Source organism: Aquarana catesbeiana, linkage group LG08 (genome assembly GCF_042186555.1).
Source record: "Aquarana catesbeiana isolate 2022-GZ linkage group LG08, ASM4218655v1, whole genome shotgun sequence".
Taxonomy (NCBI): Eukaryota; Metazoa; Chordata; class Amphibia; order Anura; family Ranidae; genus Aquarana; species Aquarana catesbeiana.
Window position 1 is genome coordinate 306,769,564 of NC_133331.1, and position 23,641 is coordinate 306,793,204.

Below are 23,641 nucleotides of genomic sequence, written 5' to 3' on the forward strand. Positions count from 1 at the left end.
GAAACACGTTGGCTGTTTTACAGCTGTCATGCATGCTCTCTCAATAAAGGAAGACCATCAGTTGATGTTACTCTGACTTTTCGTCAAGTGATTCGTGCTACACAGAGGAATCAGCAGCCTGACAATCTGAGCACCAGGTCGAGCTGGGAATTTGAGAAGGTGGAAGCAATATTACACCCACTTCCATTTCCAGACTGGCCCTGAAACACCCAGTCCACAGAGGGGTATGTCACTCCAAAGCTAGGCGGAGAAGAAACTTGGTGTTGCAATGATGGCTTAAGTTGTTGCAATGACAGGAACAATAATCAAGATTACAATAACGGGGCTAATCACATGACACCAACATACGATGCAAGCCACTGATGGGGATAACCTCCATATTACTAGTAAAAATTTTGACTGTAAACATATGGAGCCAAAAATTGTGACCATGAGGAGGAGAACTAAGATGGTGGCCATGGGAATATTCTATGTGACATTTGTAGTGCCTCCATGTATACTTAGAATATCAGCTGACACGTGTGGAACTGGACCTTCTGGATGCTCCATCTTAGTATAAAAACCCCAATGGATGACTGTCTATGAACTGATCACATTCCAATAACCGATCATCAGAGAATGATAGTTGTTAAAAAAAAGGGAAGAATATTGTAAAGTGTAGAGATGTCTGGTTTATCTTACAAAATCAGACAAACTGATGAACATACAATATAATAATATGAATACTTGTTGCCCCATGTATTGTCACAATTGCCCAGTTATTGTCCCATTTATTGTCAATATTGCTCACGTATTGTCCTATGTATTGTCACAATTGCTGTCCCATGTATTATGATTGCCCACTTGTTGTCCCATGTATTGTCATGATTACTCACTTGCTGTCAAATGTATTGTCAAGATGACCCACTTGTCCTGCGTATTGGTATGATTGCCCACTTGTTGTCCTGGGTATTGTCAAGATTGCCCACTAATTGTCCTATGCATTGTCATGATTGCCCACTTGTTGTCCCATGTATTGTCATGATTGCTGAAATGTCACCACATGTATTGTCAAAATAGCTCACTTGTTGGCTAGGGTTGCCACCTCATCCCTTTAAACCCGAACACATATGAATTACATGGGTTCTGAGACTAATTTAATGCAGATAAGGCCCCAAGTGAGTTTAATTACCACCTTAATCAGCCACAGAACCTGAGAAATTCATATGTGTTCGGGTTTAAAGGGATGATGTGGCAACCCAATTGTTGGCCCATGAATTATGATTGCCCGCTTGTTGCCCCATGTATTGTCATGACTGCCCACCTTAATCAGCCACAGAACCTGTGTAATTAATATGTGTTTGGTTTTAAAGGGATGAGGTGGCAACCCTAGGACTCCTTCTAATACTCTCACTACTCCAGTTCCAGCAATGTCTCCTCTCTACTTCCTGCCAACTGTTCTCTTGTCAGGAGCGCCATGTTTTTACGCTTACTTCACTTCCTGTGCCCACCTTACGCCACTTCCTAGGCCCACATTACCTCACTTCCTGTGTCCGCCTTATATCACTTCCTAGGCACACAATACATCACTTCCTGTGTCCAGCTTACATCACTTCCTAGGCACATACACCAACTTCCTGTGCCTACCTTACATCACTTCCTGTATTCGCTCTATATAACTTCCTAGGCACACAAGACATCACTTCCCGTGTTCGCCTTACATCACTTCCTAGGCACATAATACATCACTTCCTGTGTGTAGTCCACCACCTGGTGGACAATATGCAAATTATAACTAAGAGCTTATTTAAGCTGATCTCCAAGTTTCATTGGATTTTAAACACTTTGTGAGGTCCCCAAGCTGGTCCAAACAACTATTTACCTCAGTAAGGGTAGATTTAGATGTGTGTCTCAATCTACATCTCCTCTGAGGCACGATCAGCCTAAAAAAAGGAAATCAATGCAGCCATCACATCTAATGATTGGTAAGCTGTAATATAGTACTTTTTTTCTTTTTGGAGGGGGGGGTAGTAAAAATGCGTCTCAACTGTGACTTATTACAGCCACCCCCCCCCCCCCCCAACCGTTGTCTAAATGACGCCCAACCGTTGCAGCGGCTCTCAGGGCTGTATGAGCTGCATTTAGCCTCTGCTACATACATTATACAGCACTGTATACTGCAGAGGGCATAGAACTTCCCGTCCCACTCCCAGAGGAAAATGGAGTCAGGCCGGACACGCTTCTCCACCATTCACAGGAAGCTTTGTATTCTATGAATTGATGCAAAGCAACGTCTGGCTAAGACAGAGTTCATGATATCATCAGACCACCTGACAGGATCAGTAGAGATTCTTTCAATGAAAGTTTTAAAATGACGTAGAACAGTAAAGGGTTAATGTACGGTGGATGGGAGGCGGGGGGGGGGGAGTAAAGGGTTAATGTACGGTGGACGGGAGGGGGGGAGTAAAGGGTTAATGCACAGTGTCTGGCAGGGGGACAGTAAAGGGTTAACGAACGCCGGATGGGAGAGGATAGTAAAGGGTTACTGTAGGGATCGGCTGTGAACACAAAATGATTACAAGAAGGGGTAAGGGGAGTGGTTATATGACACTTCTCATCTATCCAGTCCCCTGGAAGCCATGTTTAATCGTGGTACTGCCCATACTGAGTGGTTAAAGGTCACATGATGGAATGGGGCGGGATCATGGTCAGTAATTTTGTTCTTCGGTCTTTCCATTGTTGTGTGTAGAGATCCTTCGTAATGTCCTCCACCTTCCACTAGATAACCCTTTAAGAGTCCATACACCATCATTGGGTCACAGGTGTGATCCAATATGGAATCTGAGAGCCACCAAATGTAATGTGATCTACAAGTCACTCATTTCAGGACTTACTGAGGAACTAACACAGCTTGTCCATACATACCCGGGTTCTTCACCCAGTCAGTAAAATGGGGGCTTATCATTGTGAACAGGAAAGAGATGATCCAGCTGGTATGTGTCCTCAGAGAGGTGGCCGTTCTAGTATGCATTTTACTAAGGTGGAAGCTTCTGGTTAACTGGGATTCATTGAGATTTTGTCATTGGTTTGTCTGGGGGGGGGGGGGGGGGGACATTTCCTGCACCATGGTTCAGATCCTTCAAAGCCCCAGGTTGAAGGAAACTCAGAAAATGGAAAATTGTAAAAGATACTTGCCGTAATTTTCCTTTCTTGGAGCCAACCCATAGCAGCATACTACCACATGTATGCTGCCATGTTGGAGCCAGGAAAATATAATTTAGCCAGGCTGTTCATGGATCTTATCACCTTCAGTTGTTTTAGAATTCAGGGAACAATGACACCATGGAACATGATGGTAAATATAGAGCCATTTATCCAACTGTCCATCCAGAGCCTCTGGTTTATAGACCAGATTCATCCTAAATATAGAGCCATTTATCCATCTATTCATCCAGAGCCTCGAGTTTATAGACCAGATACATCCTAAATATGGAGCTATAGAGATGGGCTCGGGCGTGTTCGAAATCCCACATGCCCGATTCCGCCAGGAAGCCAACACTGCACACGGCTAATCACAGGTAGTGAGACCAGATACATCCTAAATATAGAGCCATTTATCCAACTGTCCATCCAGAGCCTCTGGTTTATAGACCAGATAAATCCTAAATATAGAGCCGTTTATCCAACTGTCCATCCAGAACCTCTGGTTTATAGACCGGATACATCCTAAATATAGAACCATTTATCCAACTGTCCATCCAGAGCCTCTGGTTTATAGACCAAATACATCCTAAATATAGAACCATTTATCCAACTGTCCATCTAGAGCCTCTGGTTTATAGACCGGATACATCCTAAATATAGAGCCATTTATCCAACTGTCTATCCAGAGCCTCTGGTTTATAGACCAGATACATCCTAAATATAGAACCATTTATCCAACTGTCCATCCAGAGCCTCTGGTTTATAGACCAGATACATCCTAAATATAGAGCCATTTATCCAACTGTCCATCCAGAGCCTCTGGTTTATAGACCAAATACATCCTAAATATAGCGTTTTTCACATGACCACATCAATGAAGATGGTTTAAAGGTGAAAAATCACACGATAGAGAAGATATTAAAACTCACCGTGGAGATCATCTACCTGCTGACCGGAGACGTGAGGAGGATTATGGGAGGTCACATGACATCACTCTTAATAAAAAATCAATTTAACTGTAGAGGTGAGTAACTCTGGGAACATTCATAGTAATTATTCCTACAATCCCCTTTGATAAAGGAATGTGTAGTAGTAAAGAAAACATCTAGTGAGGTATTGACACCCAGCAACCATCCACAAAGTCCAATCTCTAGAACCATGCCTTCAACTCACTACTTAACACCAGACAGAAAGAATGACAAGAAGATTCTAGAAGTCACCCAGAAGATGATGGAGCTGCTGACAGGAGAGATGAGCGGTGCCGGGAATTCTGGGACATTATCCAGTAACAGACAAGGGATGTGTCTGGATGGTGACTGTATCATTGTGTGTGTCAGGTTCCTATAAGGTGTCAGGATGTCACTGTCTATTTCTCCATGGAGGAGTGGGAGTATTTAGGACACAAGGATCTCTACAAGGACATCATGATGGAGAATCAGCCGCCCCTCACATCACCGGGTAAGAGGAGACTTTATTGTAAAGGAGAGAGCAGTACGGAGGGTCCACCTAGATCCCCCATCATCTGATAAACACACAGAAACAATGTATTCAGTCAGTGTGTGTGTTTCCTACAGATAGATCCAGTAATGGGAACCCACCAGAGATCCCGTCCTCTATATTCTTGAGCTTCCACACAGGAAGGTCACACCATCTCCACTATGAGATTTTATTTGTTAATGTAATTAGTGCTTGTCGTTTAAATACGTTACTTTCTATTGTTCCGTTGGTTCAGCCTAAAGAAGGGATGAAGATAAAAACTGAGGTTAAAGAGGAAAAAGAAGAGACATATGTGTTGGGTAATCAGCAGTCTATGGAGGAGGTTGGGATGATGTCAACATTGAAGCAGGAGGAACCTTCTTCAGATATTATCACAGGTGAGTAATGGACACTAAATACATACATTGTTCTGGTATATGGATTGATGGTTGAGGATCTGTAGACCTTCACAGCATCAGGCGAGATAATCTCTACAAGGACATTGTGACAGAGAGACTTTACTGATAGGGCTCATTTACACTAGCGTCAAAATGTGGCATTGGACACGCTTTTTTAAAGCGCTCTAAATGCCAATCAAAGCTAAAAAAAAAAATGGTTGCCTTACAGTCCTGGTCACACGTTGCGTTAAAAATTATCCCCCATGTCACTTTTTCTTGGTGCTAACTTCAGGTATATCTGAATGATGCCTGTAGTTACAGACATCATTCGGATATTGCCGGTTTCAGCCGGCGAATCTCTACACCATAGGAACGATCATAGCGGCCGTTCTGCCGCTTGATCGTTCCTATGGGAGGCGAGAGGGGACATCCCCCCCCTCCCGCCGCCCTCCGGTGCCTGCTCCGACTCACCGTTACGATCGGTGAGGCGGAGAGTAGATCCGCCGGCGCCGGATGTAGATCATAGAGATTTCCGGCGGACCAGATGGTCCCCGGAGTCTCTATGATCATCGGAGGCCGGGCGCGATGTTATGACGTCACGCCCGGCCTCTCCATTCAAAAAAACGGCGCCGCTTCAGCTTGGAAGCGGCGATCGTTTTATTTTTTTTTTAATTTCAGGCTTCCCAGCCTAGTGGTGAGATATGGGGGTCTTATTGACCCCATATCTCACTATTAAGAGGACCTGTCATATTGCTATTACAAGGGATGTTTACATTCCTTGTAATAGGAATAAAAGTGATCAATTTTTTTTTTTTTTTCAAAAAAGTGTCAAAATAAAATAAAAAAATATATAATTAACAATAAAAAAAAAAAAAAAATTTTTAAAGCGCCGCTGTCCCCGTGTGCTCGCACGCAGAAGCAAACGCATACATAAGTCCCGCCCACATATGAAAACGGTGTTCAAACCACACATGTGAGGTATCGCCGCGAATGTTGGAGCGAGAGCAATAATTTTGGCCCTAGACCTCCTCTGTAACTCAAAACAGGTAAGAAGTAAAAAAATTTCAAGCGTCGCCTATGGGGATTTTTAAATACCGAACATTGGCGCCATTCCACGAGCGTGTGCAATTTTGAAGCGTGACATGTTAGGTATCTATTTACTCGGCGTAACTTGATCTTTCACAAAATGCAAAAACATTGGGCTAATTTTACTGTTTTGTTTTTTTTTTAAACACAAAACAGTTTTTTTCCCAAAAAAAACGCGTTCAAAAAATTCCTGCGCAAATACTGTGTGAGATAAAAAGTTGCAACAACCGCCATTGTATTCTCTAGGGTCTTTGCTAAAAAAACATATATAATGTTTGGGGGTTCTATGTAATTTTCTAGCAAAAAAATGATGATTTTTACATGTAGGAGCGAAGTGTCAGAATTGGCCCGGTATTGAAGCGGTTAAAGTGTCTCCAAAGCCTTCATAGAAGTCTATGACAAAACTCACTTACAGCACCTGCAGCTTTTGAGGGCCCTTTTTTCAGCATTAGCGTTGCTTTGTTTTGGAGGAATTGCAGGTAGGAGATATCCACTGCACTGGGAAACCAACAAGCGAACTGGGAAGACATCAGCAGTCCCTTCCGGTTCATGTATATATATATATATATATATATATATATATATATATATTCTGGGAGTGTCTGGTGCAGACGTCACATCTGGTGCGTGGAGTGGCGCAGCAGGAAGGTGAGCGGGGTCCAGACCGGAGCAGAGCAACTAGAAGACAGCACACTTGGCGCACAACATGGGAGCATCACGGGGGTCATGGGGAACTAAGCTCCAGGGCAGAGCGAAACGCGTTGGTGGCGTGGCTTGGCTGGAGCACAAGCTGAGGCTGTCTTACACCTCACAGAGATGTGCTGCTCAAAGGACTTCCTTTCTTCCCATGCCTTCTTATGCATTGACATACCTCCATATTTTTTTCAATCACCTTGGTGATATTTGCAGCTTATATCATCTCATTTTTTGTTACTTGTATCATCATAGATACATTTTATATATCTCCTACATTATAGAAGTCCCCTCCACTGCGGGGTGTTGGTGTATGCGGTCCGGTGTTCCTCGTTAAGGTCCCCCTCTCAGCTCCCGGGCCAGGCTCCATGGCTCACCCCTGGCTTTGTTTTGTCGCACGGTCCCAGTTTCGGCTATCATGTGAGTAACCTTTTTGGCATGGCCCATTATGCCCAAATTTCCCCCTTTTCTGCTGATTTTGTTAGACCCGTGAAATTATATTGCTTTTCATACATTTTTTATAGAATTTAGATGCATCCGGCTCCTGAAGAGTGGATTGAAGTCCATGAAACGCAGCGTCGGGCCTACCTTTGATGCATCAAACACACATTGACCAATTTCCAGATGTTTTTTACTTCACATGACTTTTATCTTGTTTGGGGGATTAAGATGCATAATTGTACCTACCCATGTCCAATGGTTGTATATACATAGATTCATTGTCTATATGCGATTATTTTATGTCTAATGTATGCAATGCGTTTTTATGCCATGTTGATCATTGGTCCTTAATAAACATACATATGTTTGCACCTCTGTGAGTGTGATTGGGCTGCATCATGCGCACCTCATTCAAAGTCCCAACCCCCCCCCCCCTCCCTCTTTTTCATGATATTAAGGATGGGGACGCAAACTTTCCCTTGCGTCCCAATTAAAGTCCTAAGTTCGCTTTCCCCCCCATTGCTTACCTCCATAGTCCCAGTCTGTCAGGACAATATGGTCACCTGCTGACTTGACAGAATCCACAGGCAGCTTAAAGTGGAGTTCCACCCACTTTTACAACTCTTCAGCATCCCTCACTAAACTGTGCACTGCAAATGAATTGGATATTTTTACATTTTTTTTCTCAGCACCCACTGTATATCTGCTGTATTCATTTTTCACTTCCTCCTCCCTGGCCATGGCCCATCGCATCATTTCCTGTTTGCAATGCCTTCTGGGAAGGGGCAGCAACTTCCTTTGACACTGCCGTTGCTATGGAAACCTGACCTGAAACCTATTACACTGCTTGTGCTGCACTGAGCATGTACGAGATCTGCAAGGATGAGATCCAGGAAGAAATACAGTCTGGCTTCAGATGCCCACACTTAAGATGGCCACGGCCTGCTGTAAGTTTATAAAATAACAAACTACTGCTATAAACTAACAAAACAGACCTTAGTTTACAGACTAACTTTACTAGAATACATTACGCTTGTGTATTATAGGGGTATTTTTATTTAAAAAGTACAATTTTGGCCGGAACACCGCTTTAACACTTCAATAAGATACAAACCTTGTATCCAACACATTTTTACTTCAGATCAGTGCAGTTTTTTCCAGTTGTTTGAAGTCTCAGAAGATAACAACTTTTCCAAGCCCTGTCTCAACCCCGACTAAGGGAACATGGAAGAAAAAAAGGAAGGATCTAGCTAGGACTGAGAGAACTTGCAACAAATTAAGTAGGAGATGACAGAGGGAGTTACCAAATCACAAAGTAAACAAGTTGTCATGACCCTAAACCGCCACTAGGTGTCAGCATACTACAAAGAATAGCAACATGATACAGTTCAAACGAACAACAGAAAAAAACAAAACATTTAATTGAGGCAGAGCACATAGGCAGGCTGCAATTGCATGCAGACCATCCTAAGTAACGTCCACATGTGATGCTGAGCCTCCATAAATAATACATCTCTTTCTAACAGATAAACACTGCACCTGGAACACCTAGGAGGGACATCTTATGGCATCTCCAGATGATAATGCAGATGGTAACGACAAAGAAAAAGGAAATGTCGGTTCCCATTCTAAAATCCACAATGGCGAGAAGACTTTTACCTGTCCAGAGTGCAGAAAATGTTTCAGGTTGAAAGAACATTTTCTTAGACACTATAGAATTCACACGCATCCTTTTTCGTGGTCAGAGTGTGGGAAAAGTTTCATGCAGAACACCAGAGAGTCCACTCCGGAGAATGTCCCTTTCTTTGTCCCGAGTGTGGAAAATATTTTCCATGGAAAGCGAACGTCAATAGACATTTGAAGTGTCACACCAGTGAGAAGCCGTTTTCCTGTTCAGAGTGCAGAAAACGTTTCTTCGGGAAAGCCTGTCTGATTTCACATTAGGACTCCCATGCTGCCGAGAAGAAATATCTTAGCAGGCATCAGAAGGTCCACTCTGTCACAGACAGGGGTCTAAATCCAGGGAGAGACACAGTCGGGGGAAATACAGGAGCATACCTGAGGTTGAGTGGAGACACAGTTCCCACAGAGGTGTTCAGCGTAAACTGGAGTACTCTGAGGTCACTGGATAATACAAGATGCTTTGGGGTCAACGGAGACACAAAATACTCTGGCGTCATCAGGTGACACTGGATGTGTAGGGGTCACTTTAGACACTGGGGTCACAGGAGGTCATAAGGTCTATGGAGGCACAGGAGTGCAGAGGTCATAGGGGACATGGGGGGGGTCACAGAGTCTTTGAAGGTAAAGGAATGCAGGGGTCCCTAGGTCGCTGGCCTACAGTACATTCAGTGATGTTCTAAAAGCCAAACTGGGTAGACCTCATAGAAGACGATTTAGGGAGATAAATCTCTTTTATGTTGAATGGTTTATTCTTTAGATAAGGGTCATCGATTCTGAGTTAAGGTGGTTCCTGCAGTGCACTTCCAGCTCTTCTCCAGCTTGTGGTCCTGCAAACTTCACTCTTGTTCTGAGACATAGAACGGCATGGTAAAGAAGACAGATAATGTTCTAGACATCAGAATATGGAAAAATTTGAGGGGCCTATATGCCTACAAGGAGTCTGGAGATGTTCTAAAAGCTAAGTTGGGTAGGCCTCATAGAAGACACTTTCAATAGACAAATCTCATGTGATGTTGAATGGAGTCTTCTTTAGATAAAGGTAATCGGTTGCTCCAAGTGTGAGCTGGTTTCTGAAGTGCACTTCCAGTTCTCCACCAGCTTGTGGCCCTGCAAGCCACCCTCTTGTTCTGAGACATAGAAGGCCTTGGTATGGAAGACAGATAATCTTCTAGATAACAGAATGTCGAAAGAACTGAAGGGTCTATGTGCCTACAAGAGGTTCTGAAATGTTCTAAAAGCCAAGTTGGGTAGACATCATGGAGGACACTTTTGAGAGACAAATCACAGTTGATGTTGAATGGTGTCTTCTTTAGATAAGGTTAATTGGTTGTTCCGAGTGTGAGGTGGTTCCTGCAGTGCACTTCCAGTTCTTCTCCAACTTGTGTTTCTGCAAGCCACACTCTTGTTCTGAGATGTAGAAGGCCTTGGTATGGAAGACAGATAATCTAGATAAGAGAATGTCAAAAAAGTGGAGGGGCCTATGTGCTTACAAGAGGTTCTGAGATGTTCTAAAAACCAAGTTGGGTAGACATCATAGAGGACCTTTTGAGAGACAAATCTCTTGTGATATTGAATGGTGTCCTCTTTAAGTTTGTTCTAAAAGCCAAGCTTAACTGTAAGAACTAATGATGGTGGTAAGAAAGATGGAAGTTGATGATAGGGTGGAGGGACATAACTAGTGACCATGGGGGCGCCTTACCAAATTCCTTTTTTGTAAATTCTTCTATTTAAAGACTTTTCTATACAAATATAGAAAGGAGGAAACAGCAAAAGAGTATATCTCCACAGGCCATTGTCTCCAAAAAATGTATTAAGTAGGGGGTAAAGGTGGGTGTGTGGGCAGCTGGAGTCAGGGGAAAGGAGAAACCAAAAAAAAAGGGGGGGAAGGGATTGAGAAGTTGAAAAGAGTGAGCAAAGGATGGGGGAGGGGTAAGTAAAAAAGTAATAGTCAAAATGAGAGGGGAGTGAGCTACATTGTGAGGGCAAAAGATCCAAAGAAAGTAAGTGGAAGAGGATTTTGGCGTCTCGCACAATTCAGTAAAGTTCGTATTCTTCCATAGTGGTATGGTCCAGCCATAGAACCAGGTGGGTCAGGACATCTAGTTAGTGCCCCAAGCCTACGTTTACATGGACGATTAGGGGGCAGTAACAATGGGTGGTGGATCCACACTTTGTCCAGCACATAACCACCCACCTACCATGGGACCCAGATGGACAAACGGTCACATTGCTTTTTTTTCGTGGTGGGACAATTCTAACTTAGCATGTTGACTTGCCAACTTCTCCCATTAAAGTCAAAGGGGGACCACGCCTCAACCACGGACCAGTTGGGGTGTTTCAACGTAAAGTCCACCTTGGGACATCTTGAATGCCTGAAAACCGCCTCTCAGTCACCTCCGAAAACCTATCCACTGTGGTAGAGACACAGTTTCAGGCAGTAATTACTAACTTACAAAAAATTCTGATGTAACCCCCTCTTCTAACCGTTCTCTTTTAAATAAAACATTTTTTTTTTTTTTTACCTTTGCATATACAATGTATATCAGTGTTGCTGATCTCCTACGGCCTCTTTGCAGCTACTTCACGTTGACATTCCAGTGATGGTTTCATGGTTTCATTTCCCAGGGCAGGTTTACAGATGGTGGCAATAGTAGACCATGTCTGTGTAATGTGTGTTGAAACAGCCGTGGAGACCCCCTGGGGAGTTTTAAGGCTGTGGAAGACTGTGTTAGTCATACGGAATTCATTTCAGTGTTGGCCGGGCTGCAACAGAAGCATAAACAGTTGTGACATCGTTTTTTTTTAATAACCCCTTGTATATATCCTTTGTTTGAGCTCAGCGCTGTTGATCTGCTGCATCCTCTTAGCACCCACTTCCCCGCCGATGTCCACTCCAAGGATCTGTGTGGGATTTCCCATGGCGGTTTTCATGATGGTGAGAACAGTGGACCAAGCCTGCGTAATGAGCGTTAAAATGGCTGCTTGTAGTCTCCCCTTTGACAAGGTGACAACCCAGGAGTGCAAATGGGAGACGGGTACCGAGGGTTGTCACCCTACTACAGGAAGTGCCTGAACAGGGGTGTCCCTGGCAGGATCACCAGGGATTACTTTCATGAAAGCTGCAATTTTAGGGGGAAAAAAAATAATAATAAAAGGAGTCTTGAAATGACACTAGACAGTGAAGAGGTAATATACAGAGAGGAGTGTTTAGGACAGTAAAGTGTAACTGAAGTAATAAAAAAATTAAAATCAATTTTGAACCCCTGTCAGGTATTTATTGCTCTCTGTGTCCCCGTAAGGAAGATTCACCCTCTCTCCTGGTAACCGTTATCAAAGAAAGTGAAAATGCCAAATTTTTGGTTGTCCAAACAGGAACAGGAGGGAAATCTTCCAATGACAACCAGGGACTCCCTCACTTTGGAAGTAAACAGGAAGTGAGGGGAAATTTCCACAATGGGACACAGATGGCAAAAAAAAAAAACGGTCAGGGGTTCTAACCCTTCTTTACTATATCCAAAATTTTAAAAACAATTTCACCTTCAGTTCTACTTTAAGGTACAGTAAAGCGTTAATCTATGGCATGAAGTAGAGAGTGAAGGGTTAATATACCGAAAAATCAGACAAAAGACGCAACTACCTGGTGCATTATGAAACCTTATAGAGCAGAGAGATATGTCGGTCAGTGTTGCCCTCACAAAAGAGCCCACTGGATAATGGCTGGTAAGCCAACTTTGGGTCCCCAGTGGTGGAAGCCCAGCATAAGAAACCCACTCAAAGTAGGAATGGTGGAGTGATGGCTTATGAGGAGGTCAACTCTAAGGAATGTTTCCATCATCTCTTATGATATCAAGGATCTAGGAGTGAAAACGGAACCTTGTCCATTAAAATTGACAAACTTTAGGCAACCACCTAGTGCATTATAAAACATATGGAGCAGAGAGATATTCCATTCAGTTTCACCCTCACAAAGGAGCCCATTGGATAAAGGCTGGTAAGCCAACTTTGGGGCCCCAGTGGTGGAAGCTCAGCATAAGAAACCCACTCAAAGTGGGAATGGTGGAGTGATGGCTCATGAGAAGGTTAACTCCAAGGAATGTTTCCATCATCTCTTATGACAACAAGGATCTAGAAGAGAACACGGAACCTCGTCCGTTAAAATTGACAAACTTTAGGCAACCAACTGGTGCATTATGAAACCATATAGAGCAGAGAGATATTCGGGTCAGTTTCAACCTCGCAAAATAGCCCATTGGATGAAGGCTGGTAAGCCAACTTTGGGGCCCCAATGGTGGAAGTCCTCCATAAGAGCCCCGCTCAAAACGGGAACGATGGTGTGATGGACTATGGGAAGGACAACTCTAATGAATTATCCATCACCTCTTTAGGCAGCAAGGATCTAAGAGCTAACACAGAACCTCGTGCCTTAAAATCGACAAAATTTTATGCATAAGTCAATGGGGAAAGGAGTCCACTAAAGGGTTAATGTACAGTGTGGAGGCAGGGCCAATAAGCATTAATGTACGTTGGATTGGGGGGGCTGTAAAGGGTTCATGTACATTGGACAGGAGGGGGCAGTAAAGGGTAATGTACAGTGGATTGGGAGCAGTAAAAGGTTAATGTACGTTGGATGGGAAGGGGCATTAAAGGATTACTGTATGGTGGATGGGAGAGATGGCAATAAAAGGTTAATTTTTGTTGGATGGGAGTGGGCAGTAAGGGATTACTGCATGGCGGATGGGAGGAATGGCAATAAAAGGTTAATTTACGTTGGGAGGGGGCAGTAAAGGGTTAATTTACGTTGGATAGGAGGGGGCAGTCAAGGGTTAATGTACCTTGGATGGGAGGGGGCAAAAAAGGGTCAATTTACGTTGGATGGGAGGGGGCAGTAAAGGGTTATTGTATGGTGGATGGCAGGGGGGCAATAAAAGGTTAATTTACGTTGGATGGGAGGGGGGCAGTAAAGAGTTGGATTGAAGAGGGCAGCAAAGCGTTAATGTACTTTGGATGGGAGGGGGCATTTAAAGGTCAATTTACATTGGATGGGAGGGGGCAAGAAAGGGTCAATTTACGTTGGATAGGTGTGGGCAGTAAAGGGTTAATTTACGTTGGATGGAAGGGGGCAGTAAAGGGTTACTGTATGGTGGATGGCAGGGGGGCAATAAAAGGTTAATTTACGTTGGATTGAAGGGGGCAGCAAAAAGGTTAATCTACTTTGGATGGGAGGGGGCATTAAAGGGTCAATTTACGTTGGATGGGAGGGGGCAATAAAGGGTCAATTTACATTGGATAGGAGTAGGCAGTAAAGGGTTAATTTACATTGTATAGGAGTTGGCAGTAAAGGGTCAATTTACATTGGATGGGAGGGGGGAGTAAAGGGTTAATGCACGTTAGATGGGAGGGGGCAGTAAAGGGTTAATGTACGTTGAATGGGAGGGGGGAGTAAAGGGTTAATGCATGTTAGATGGGAGGGGGCACTAAAGGGTTAATGTAGGTTGAACAGGAGTGGGCAGTTAAGGGATAATGCACGTTAAATGGGAGGAGGCAGTACAGGGTTAATGCATGTTAGACAGGAGGGGGCAGTAAAGTGTTAATACATGTTAGATGGGAGGGGCAGTAAAGGGTTCATGTACGTTGAATGGGAGTAAAGGGTTAATGTACGTTAGATGGGAGGGGGCAGTAAAGGGTTAATGCACATTAAATGGGAGGGGGCAGTAAAGGGTTAATGTACATTAAATGGGAGGGGGGAGTAAAGGGTTAATGTACGTTGGATAGGAGTGGGCAGTAAAGGATTAATCCACGTTAGATGGGAGGAGGTAGTAAAGGGTTAATGTACGTTGGATGGGAGGGTGGCAGTAAAGGGTTAATACACGTTAGATGGGAGGAGGTAGTAAAGGGTTAATGTACGTTGGATGGGAGGGGGGCAGTAAAGGGTTAATACACGTTAGATGGGAGGAGGTAGTAAAGGGTTAATGTACGTTGGATGGGATGCAGGAAATAGTTCATTTACCTTGACTGGGAGGGGGCCAGTAGAGGGTTAATGTAATGTGGATAGGAAAGGGTAATAAAGGGTTACTGTACATAAAGGGGGGGCAGTAAAGGGTTAAAGGATGGTGGTTAGGAGGGGTGCAGTAGGTCGCCTCCAAATGACTACAAGAAAATGGTGGTGTGTGGTCACATGACACTACAGGATAGTTCCTCTATCTTGGCCCCCGGTGGCCATGTTGGATTATGGTCTTGCCCACAGTGAGTGGTTAAAGGTCACATGATGGAAGTGGGCGGGATAATGGCTGCCTATAGATTGGGTGAAGTTGCCGGTCAGTATATTTGTTCTTCAGTCTCTCCATTTCTGTGTGTAAAGGTTCTCCATAATGTCCTCCATCCCCCACTAGATGCCCCCTTCAAGAGCCCGTACACCCTCATTTTCCCTTTGACAAGCTTGATCCAATACGGGATCTGAGTGTCTCCAAATGTTACCTATAAGCCGCTGTATCATTTCAGAATTTACAATGGTGGCAGTTCAGGAGGGGGACTAAGAAGTCTGCACACGTTCCTGGTCTCCGGTAACACTGGGACTTGTCATTGTCAATAGGATAAAGATGATCCAGCTGGTATGTGTCCTCAGAGAAGGTGGCAATCGTACACAAACGTACTTCAATTGAGTCGTATTTCCCACATCATGGTGCAGATCCTTCAATGCCCCAAGTTGGAGGATGCTCAGTAAATAGATTCCCTCTGGCCTTTTCAGGGATTTTCTCACCTTTAGTTGTTTAGATCCATATTCAGGGAACACCGACACCATAGGATGTGATTGTATCCTTGCTTTATTTGTATTGCAGAAGGTTGAAGATGATGGTTGACTATCAGTTTTTAGGAGGTTAGGCCCTTGTTTGATAAAATTCCATCAAAGAACTGCTCATATAAACAAGCCACAGTCCCTATTTTAAAGATCTCCTGCCACCATTGAGCTCTACAAGGACGTCATGATGGAGAAACAACCGCCCCTCACATCACTGGGTAAGAGGAGACTTTATTGTAAAGGAGAGAGCAGTACGGAGGGTCCACCTAGATCCCCCATCATCTGATAAACACATAGAAAAAATGTATTCAGTCAGTGTGTGTGTTTCCTACAGATGGATCCAGTAATGGGAACCCACCAGAGAGATGTCCCCGTCCTCTGTACTTCTGGGATTCCACACAGGAAGATCACACCATCCCCCACCATCATCAGGTAGGTGGAGTTGGAGCATCTCCAACTTACAAATGATTCCAAATTGTATAAAATAAACATCTCTGAGTTCTCCAGGTATTAGTGCTCGTTCTTTGAGGATAGTGCTTGTGTTTTGAGGATGGTCTTTCTTATCATTTGGTGGTTTTAGGGTGAAGAACTGATGGATATAAAAGCTGAGGTGAAGAAGGAAGAAGAAGAGACGTATGCAATGGGTGATCAGCAGTTCAAGGAGGAGGTTGAGATGACGGACAAAGTTAAAGAGGAGAAATCTTCTCTAGACATCAGATCAGGTGAGTGTTGGCCACTAGATACAAAATCTGTTCAGGTATATGGATTGATGTTTGAGGATCTGTAGACCCATCTCAACAAGGATGTCATGATGAACAATCAGCCACCCCTCACATTACCGGGTAAGAGGAGACTTTATTCCAAAGGAGAGAGCAGTACGGAGGGTCCACCTAGATCCCCCATCATCTGATAAACACATAGAAACAATGTATTCAGTCAGTGTATGTGTTTCCTACAGATGGATCCAGTAATGGGAACCCACCAGAAAGATGTCCCCGTCCTCTGTATTCCGGGGATTCCACACAGGAAGGTCACACCATCCCTCACTATCATCAGGTAGGTGGGTAGAACAGAGAATTGACACCAGACTCTAAAAAATAAGATTCTTCTACAAGTCTCAGGTTATCGGTGCTCACATTTTTAAGATATTATTTTCTACCCTTCTGTTGGTTTAGCATGAAGAAGAGATGTATATGAAAGTTGAGGTGAAAGAGGAAGAAGAGGAGACATATGTGATGGGTTACCAGGAGTCTACAGAGGAGGTTGGAATGGTAGTGACTATGAAACAGGAGGAATCTGCTCCAGATTTGAACACAGGTAAGTAAGAAATCCTAAATACAGAAACTGTTCAGCGATATGGATTGATGATTGTAGGATCTGTATACCTTCTTCAGGTAAGATAATCTCAAAGTCATGATGGAGAGTCAGCTGCCCCTCACATCACCGGGTAAGAGGAGACTTTATTGTAAAGGAAACAGCAGTACGGAGGCTCCACCTAGATTCCCCATCATCTGATAAACACATAGAAACAATGTATTCAGTCAGTGTGTGTGTTTCTTACAGATGGATCCAGTAGCAGGAACCCAGCAGAGAGATGTCCCCATCCTCTGTATTCCCAGATAACAGTGGGGCCCAAACTGTACGGTGGTGCACGTGTTACCGTCTCTTTAGGACTGCATGCAATGAACTACTTTTAGGGCTGTTAGGCAAAGGCAGTCTCTGGTTGTAATGGATTACTAGCAGTGGAAAAAAACACAGCTGGATCCACTCACCAGTCCTGGTATACCACAAACCTTGTCCTGGGCGGTTGGCAGTCTGCAGTCATCAGGGCCCTGATGCTTGGTGGCTTACCTCTCTGGTGCAGGAACAGACAGGTCCGAGAAGCCAGTCTGTACCCCCATAGTCTGAAGCACAAAAGACCTCAGGAGTCTTTTTTGTAAAGAAGAGAACAGTACGGAGGGTCCACTTAGATTCCCACCATCTGATAAACACATAGAAACAATGTATTCAATCAGTGTGTGTGTTTCCTACAGATGGATCCAGTAATGGGAACCCACCAGAGAGATGTCACTGTCCTCTGTATTCCCAGGATTCCACACAGGAAGGTCACACCATCCCACACCATCATCAGGTAGGTGGGAATTTGAGTCCAGGGTTCAATGGTGATTCCAAACTATATGGGATAATTTTTTTTCTGTGTACTTGGTATCATTTGCATGCTATTTTCTACTAATGTGTTGGTTTAGGTTGAAGACCTGATTAATATGAAAGTTGAGGCTAAAGAGGAAGAAGAGCAGACATATACGAGGGGTGATCAACAGTCTAAGGTCACGATTAAAGAGGAGGAAGCTTCTCTAGACCTCAGCAGGGGTAAGTGATACACGGGGAATGTAGAAACTGTTCACATTTTTATTTTACTCCAGAAAATTGGGAGAATACTAAGTGAATGAAAGTGGTGGAGAATGCATAGACCTTCTCATTGGTTGGTAAGAAGAGAATGGGTTGGAAATGGTAGACCAGCAAGTCTCCGCTCTTATTCATCCCAAAGGTGTTCTATCAGGTTGAGGTCAGGAATCTGTGCAGGATTCACCCCCCCCTTTTTGTCAACATCATGGAGGGGAGGGGCTTGAGTGGGCGGTGCCGCGCCGGCTGGATCTACATCTCTCTATCTTGCCCCAGTAGAACCAGATGATGAAATACTAGGGCGAGAGGGAGGGATGTAGATCCAAATGATGACCTACTGGGGCAAGATGGAGAAATGTAGATCCAAATGATGACCTACATCTCTCTATCTCGCCCCAGTAGGTCATCATAATTTTAAGGTCACCTATACCCCACCCCTTTTTGTCAATGTCATGGAGGGGAGGGGCTTGAGTGGGTGGTGCCGCGCCGGGTGGATCTACATCTCTCTATAACGCCCCAGTAGGTCATCATTTTAGAATTTATACGACTGCCCTCATTCTGATGTGCGCAGCGATATATGTGATATATTGCCTTTCAAACACCATTCTCCTACCTAGGTGACCTAAAACATGTGTTTTTGTATGTGTGTGTGGGGGTGGAGGGGGCTGGGGGGAGGCCTGTAAAAAAAAATGTATTATTGTTTGTGTCCATTTAAACCGTTAAAACTTTTTAAAATGTGTTTATTAATTTTTTTGTGCATGACTTTATTGTTATCACATGTTAGCCCCTATGTGATAGCATATAGGTGACTGGGGAGGGGGTGGCACATCCTGGCACCGACTGGTCTGATCGGGTCGGCCTGTCAGTTTTTCAGGCAGGCCCATAGGTGTGCGCAGCCTATTGCATTAGGGTGTTCACCCCAAAGCTCAAACACACACACTACCAAGCACTCACTGTGTTCATTCAGAAAGGGAAGGGGCCTGTAAATGACATAATTTACCTGCCCCTTCCCCCCCCACTCATTCTCAAACATCCCCGCAGCAACAGCTGGTGGGAGAGAAAAGGAGGGAGGCGCTCCGGGGGGGAGGGGGGAGCAAGGGCAGTAAGGGGAATCTGTGCTGCACAGGGTGATAAGGGGGTGCCTGGGCACACCTGGCACACCCTGTGCGCACTCCTATGGGCAGGCCCGATCAGACCCTCCATGGTCCTCTATGGAGTGGTAGATGTAAACAGACGTTACATCATCCCAGACGAGGGGATCTGTTCCCCTCTATCTGGGCAGATGGGATCGGAGAGCAGTTGGGTGTAAAAAACCCAAGTCTGTTTACACCTCACCACCAACAAAGCAGAGTGGGATCTGCTCAGCAGGGGATCAGCACACAGATCCCAAGCTGAGCAAGTGGATAGGAAGCATGTTCCTATGTTCCCACCTATTCCTCATTTCTAAGAGGGTCCCCATGGTGTACATGCGGGCTATCTTATGCAAAGCAAAGCAGCAAGATTTGCCTTTTATCCCTCCGCTCCGGGCTGATCCCGCCCCTGTGCTTGCTGACTCCCCCCCCCTAGTCTCGCTTGACTCCTCCCCCTCATCTCTCCACCTCCAGTTCAGCGGCAATTGATGACTCTGTGCTGGACTGGAGGCATTTCTGCTACCGCCCATGTGGGCGGGAATTATTCATTGCGGGGCTGGAGCCTGGAGAGAAAAGAGGTTGTTCTGCCCCTTCACCCGGGACTCCGAGAGAGGAGGTCGCAGTCAGGGCCGTCTTAATAGCATCATTGGCCCCTGGCCAAACTAATATTCTGGGGCCCCCACCAGCTTGCCCCAATTTATGCACCTACTCTCAAGAACTAAAGTATACATAGTTGATAGAAATAAACATATATTTATTAGTAGCTTCAATAAATTTGATTTTAAACAATAAAAATGCAAAGGGCACAGTACTGGGGGAGGGGGTGTGTGGAAGGGCACAGTACAGAGGGGATCAGAAGGGCACAGTACAGGTCCCGGGAAGCTTCCCTCGACACGGCCGTCCTGGGACAGCTTAGTAAAAAGCGTGACTATACCGTGAAATCCGGGACGGTTGGCAAGTATGATGGGGCCTTCATGCACCTGGGGCCCCTGGGCAGTGCCCAGGGGATGGGTGGGTGGAAGGGCGCAGTGCAGAGGAGATCAGGAGGGCACAGTACAGGTTCCAGGAAGCTGCCCTCAACACGGCCGTCCCGCGGGACAGCTTAGTAAAAAGCTTGACTGTACCGGCAAATCCGGGACAGTTGGAAAGTATGATGTTATGCAAGATTATTATGGGGGCCTTCATGCACCTGGGGCCCCTGGGCTGCGACCAGGGGATGGGTGGTGGAAGGGCACAGTACAGAGGGGATCAGGAGGGCACAGTACAGGTTCCAGGAAGCTGCCCTCGACACGGCCGTCCCGCGGGACAGCTTAGTAAAAAGCGTGACCGTACCGGCAAATCCGGGACGGTTGGCAAGTATGATGTTATGCAAGATTATTATGGGGACCTTCATGAACCTGGGGCCCCTGGGCGGTGACCAGGGGATGGGTGGGTGGAAGGGCACAGTACAGAGGGATCAGGAGGGCACAGTACAGGTTCAGGGAAGCTGCCCTCGACACGGCCATCCCGCGGGACAGCTTAGTAAAAAGCGTGACCGTACCGGCAAATCCGGGACGGTTGGCAAGTATGATGTTATGCAAGATTATTATGGGGCCTTCATGCACCTGGGGCCCCTGGGCAGTGCCCAGGGGTGCCCATGCATTAAGATGGCCCTGGGCGCAGTAGCAGCTTGGAGTGGAGAGCAAATGGAAACTAGTGTGACCTGGAGGCAGCAGCTGATGTAAAGGTGTGACCGGCCCGGCGTCAGCATCAGCTTTTCTTGAGGGACCCGTGGCTTTAGTGCCGTCCCTCTCCTGGTGGCCTTTCCTCCAATATGCTGGTGCCGGCTCTGCACCCACTCAGGATCAGCCTGGCCCCTGAGTGTCCGTGTGCAGACACCTTGCTCCGGGAGGGGGGGGCACTAGCCCCCTCTTGCCCCTACCTGTGGACGCCCATGCATACAGGGATATGGGAAATGATTACCGACACACATACAACTACACAGGTTGAACTGGATGGACTATTGTCTTTATTCAACCTTACCGACTATGATAAATACATTTTTTTTCCAACAGGTGGACGCGATGTTCAGGACACCTCGAAAGGACATCCTGTCTTATCTCCAGGTTCTAATGCAGAAAATGCTGGCATAGAAAAGGGAAACATCCACTCCCGTTCCAATAACGAGAAACTGTTTTCCTGTCCAGAGTGCGGGAAATGCTTCACCTGGAAAGGAGACCTTCTTAGACACCAGAGAATCCACACAGGCGAACGTCCTTTCTCATGTTCAGAGTGCGGGAAATGTTTCACGCAAAAAGCAAACCTCATCGTCCACAAGCGATTTCACACTGGTGTGAGACCGTACGCTTGCTCCGAGTGCGGGAAGTGTTTCACTCGGAATGGAGACCTTCTTACGCACCAGAGGACTCACACAGGCGAGCGTCCTTATTCGTGTCCAGACTGTGGGAAAAGTTTCACGCAGAAGGCGAGTCTCGTTTTACACGAGCGGCTTCACACCGGAGTGCGGCCGTATTCTTGCTCGGAGTGCGGGAAAAGTTTCACCCAGAAAGGAGACCTTCTTACACACCAGAGCAGCCATATGGTTGAGCGTCCTTTTTCATGTGCGAACTGCGAGAAGACGTTCAAAAAGAAATCCGAGCTTGCTCTACACCAGAGAGTCCACACCGGGGAGACTTTTTCATGCTCGGTGTGTGGGAAATCATTCACAAAGAAATATAAGCTTGTTACGCATCAGAGGGTCCACACCGGAGAAAAACCCTTTCCTTGTCCCGAGTGCGGAAAATGTTTTCCATCTAAGGAGAATCTCAGTAGCCATTTGAAGTGTCACACCAGCGAGAAGCCGTTTTCCTGTACAGAGTGCGGGAAACGTTTCACCAGGAAAGCCTGTCTGATTTCACATCAGGACTCTCACACTACGGAGAAGCAATATTCCTGTTCCACGTGCGGTAAATACTTCACTTTTAAAAACAGTCTTCTCAGGCATCAGAAGGTCCACTCTGGAGGCAACGTGGGCCTCCAAAGTGCAGGCAACATTATAGAGCCGAATCAAAAGTCATCACTCTGAGAGTTGAACAGAAGAGTCATTTAGATGTTCTTGTACAACACCAAACAATCCACACTGGTGAGGTGCTATTTTTGTCAAGCGTTTTAGACTTTGCACGGGCTGGAAGCTGCTGTCACCAAATATTTTAAGATGATGAACAGCTCCTGGAAATAGCATATGCGATTAGAGTCAAGAAGAAGCTTCAAATTCAAGTCAAAATTAGAAATATGAATCCAACATATGGGAGAAGCCACACTCTTGTTTCGACCTTGGAAAGAAAATCAAATCATCTTAGCTGAGGGACCTTTTCCAGCAAGGAATGCTGGAGATGTTCTGAAAGCTAAGCTGGCTAGAAACAAGAGCTCACAGTCAAGAGAAGAAACTCTCGTAACATTGAATGGTGTCATCCACAGATAAAGTTCATTTGTCGCCCTTGACTGTGAGGGGGTTCATATAGTGGACTTCTAGCTCTCCTCCAGGTGGTTGTCCTCGTATTCATGTCAGAATAGGAAATATGAACACAGTATATCATATGGGGAGAAGCCACAATCTTTTTCCAAGATGCGAAATGCCTTGATGCAGAAATCAAATCAACTTCTAGGCATCAGAATGTTTAAATGGTTGAGAGACCTTTTCCAGGAAGGTTTTCTGGAGATGTTATGAAAACAAATCTGGCTAGAACGAGAGGTCACACTCAAGAGAAGAATGTCTTGTGATGTTGAATGTTGTCACCTACAGATTGCAAAGGGGCTCCTGTAGTGGACTTCTAGTTCTCCTCCAGTTGGTGGCCCTCATATTCATGTCGGAATTGGAAAAATGAATACATTATATGAGGAGAAGGCACAAAAAAATTAGCCTAAAATATTTGGTGACAGCGGCTTCCAGCCTGTGCAAACTTAAAACATTTGACATAAATGTGTCAAGAAAAAGGCACCCTGACTACAAGGGGGTTCCTGTATTGGACTTCCAGTTCTTCTCCAGTTGGCCCTCGTAGTTATGTCAGAATTATAAAGAAGAATACATCATATGGGGAGAAGCCACACTCTTGTTCCAAGATGTAGATGGCTTTGCCTCATGGGAATTGTAGTTCTGCAACAGCTTGAGGGCCACCAGTTTGAGACCCCTGTTCTAGACATTGGAATTTTCGAAGGTCTGAGGGACCTTTTCCGGCAAGGATTGCTGGAGATTCTGAAAGCAAAGCTGGCTAGAAAGAGAGGTTGCAGTCAAAAGAAGAATGTCTTGTGTAGTTGAATGGTGCCATCTACAGATAAAGATCGTTTGTTGCCCTTGACACCATGAGGGGTTTCCT

The 23,641-nt window shown here is 45.2% G+C and overlaps 1 protein-coding gene across 2 annotated transcripts in view; it reads left to right on the top strand.

Annotated features, from left to right (window-relative positions):
* The window catches only part of LOC141105079 (uncharacterized), a 222,784-nt gene extending 199,507 nt beyond the window's left edge, over positions 1–23,277 (top strand). For both annotated transcript variants that reach the window (XM_073594919.1, XM_073594921.1), the window contains 7 exons: positions 16,091–16,188; positions 16,337–16,478; positions 16,715–16,812; positions 16,932–17,073; positions 17,790–17,887; positions 18,003–18,126; positions 21,344–23,277. In XM_073594919.1, coding sequence (XP_073451020.1) covers positions 16,091–16,188; positions 16,337–16,478; positions 16,715–16,812; positions 16,932–17,073; positions 17,790–17,887; positions 18,003–18,126; positions 21,344–22,353 — 1,712 coding nt within the window. In that variant the 3' untranslated portion in view covers positions 22,354–23,277. The remainder of the gene's footprint in view (positions 1–16,090; positions 16,189–16,336; positions 16,479–16,714; positions 16,813–16,931; positions 17,074–17,789; positions 17,888–18,002; positions 18,127–21,343) is intronic.
* Positions 23,278–23,641: the final 364 nt, after the last annotated feature.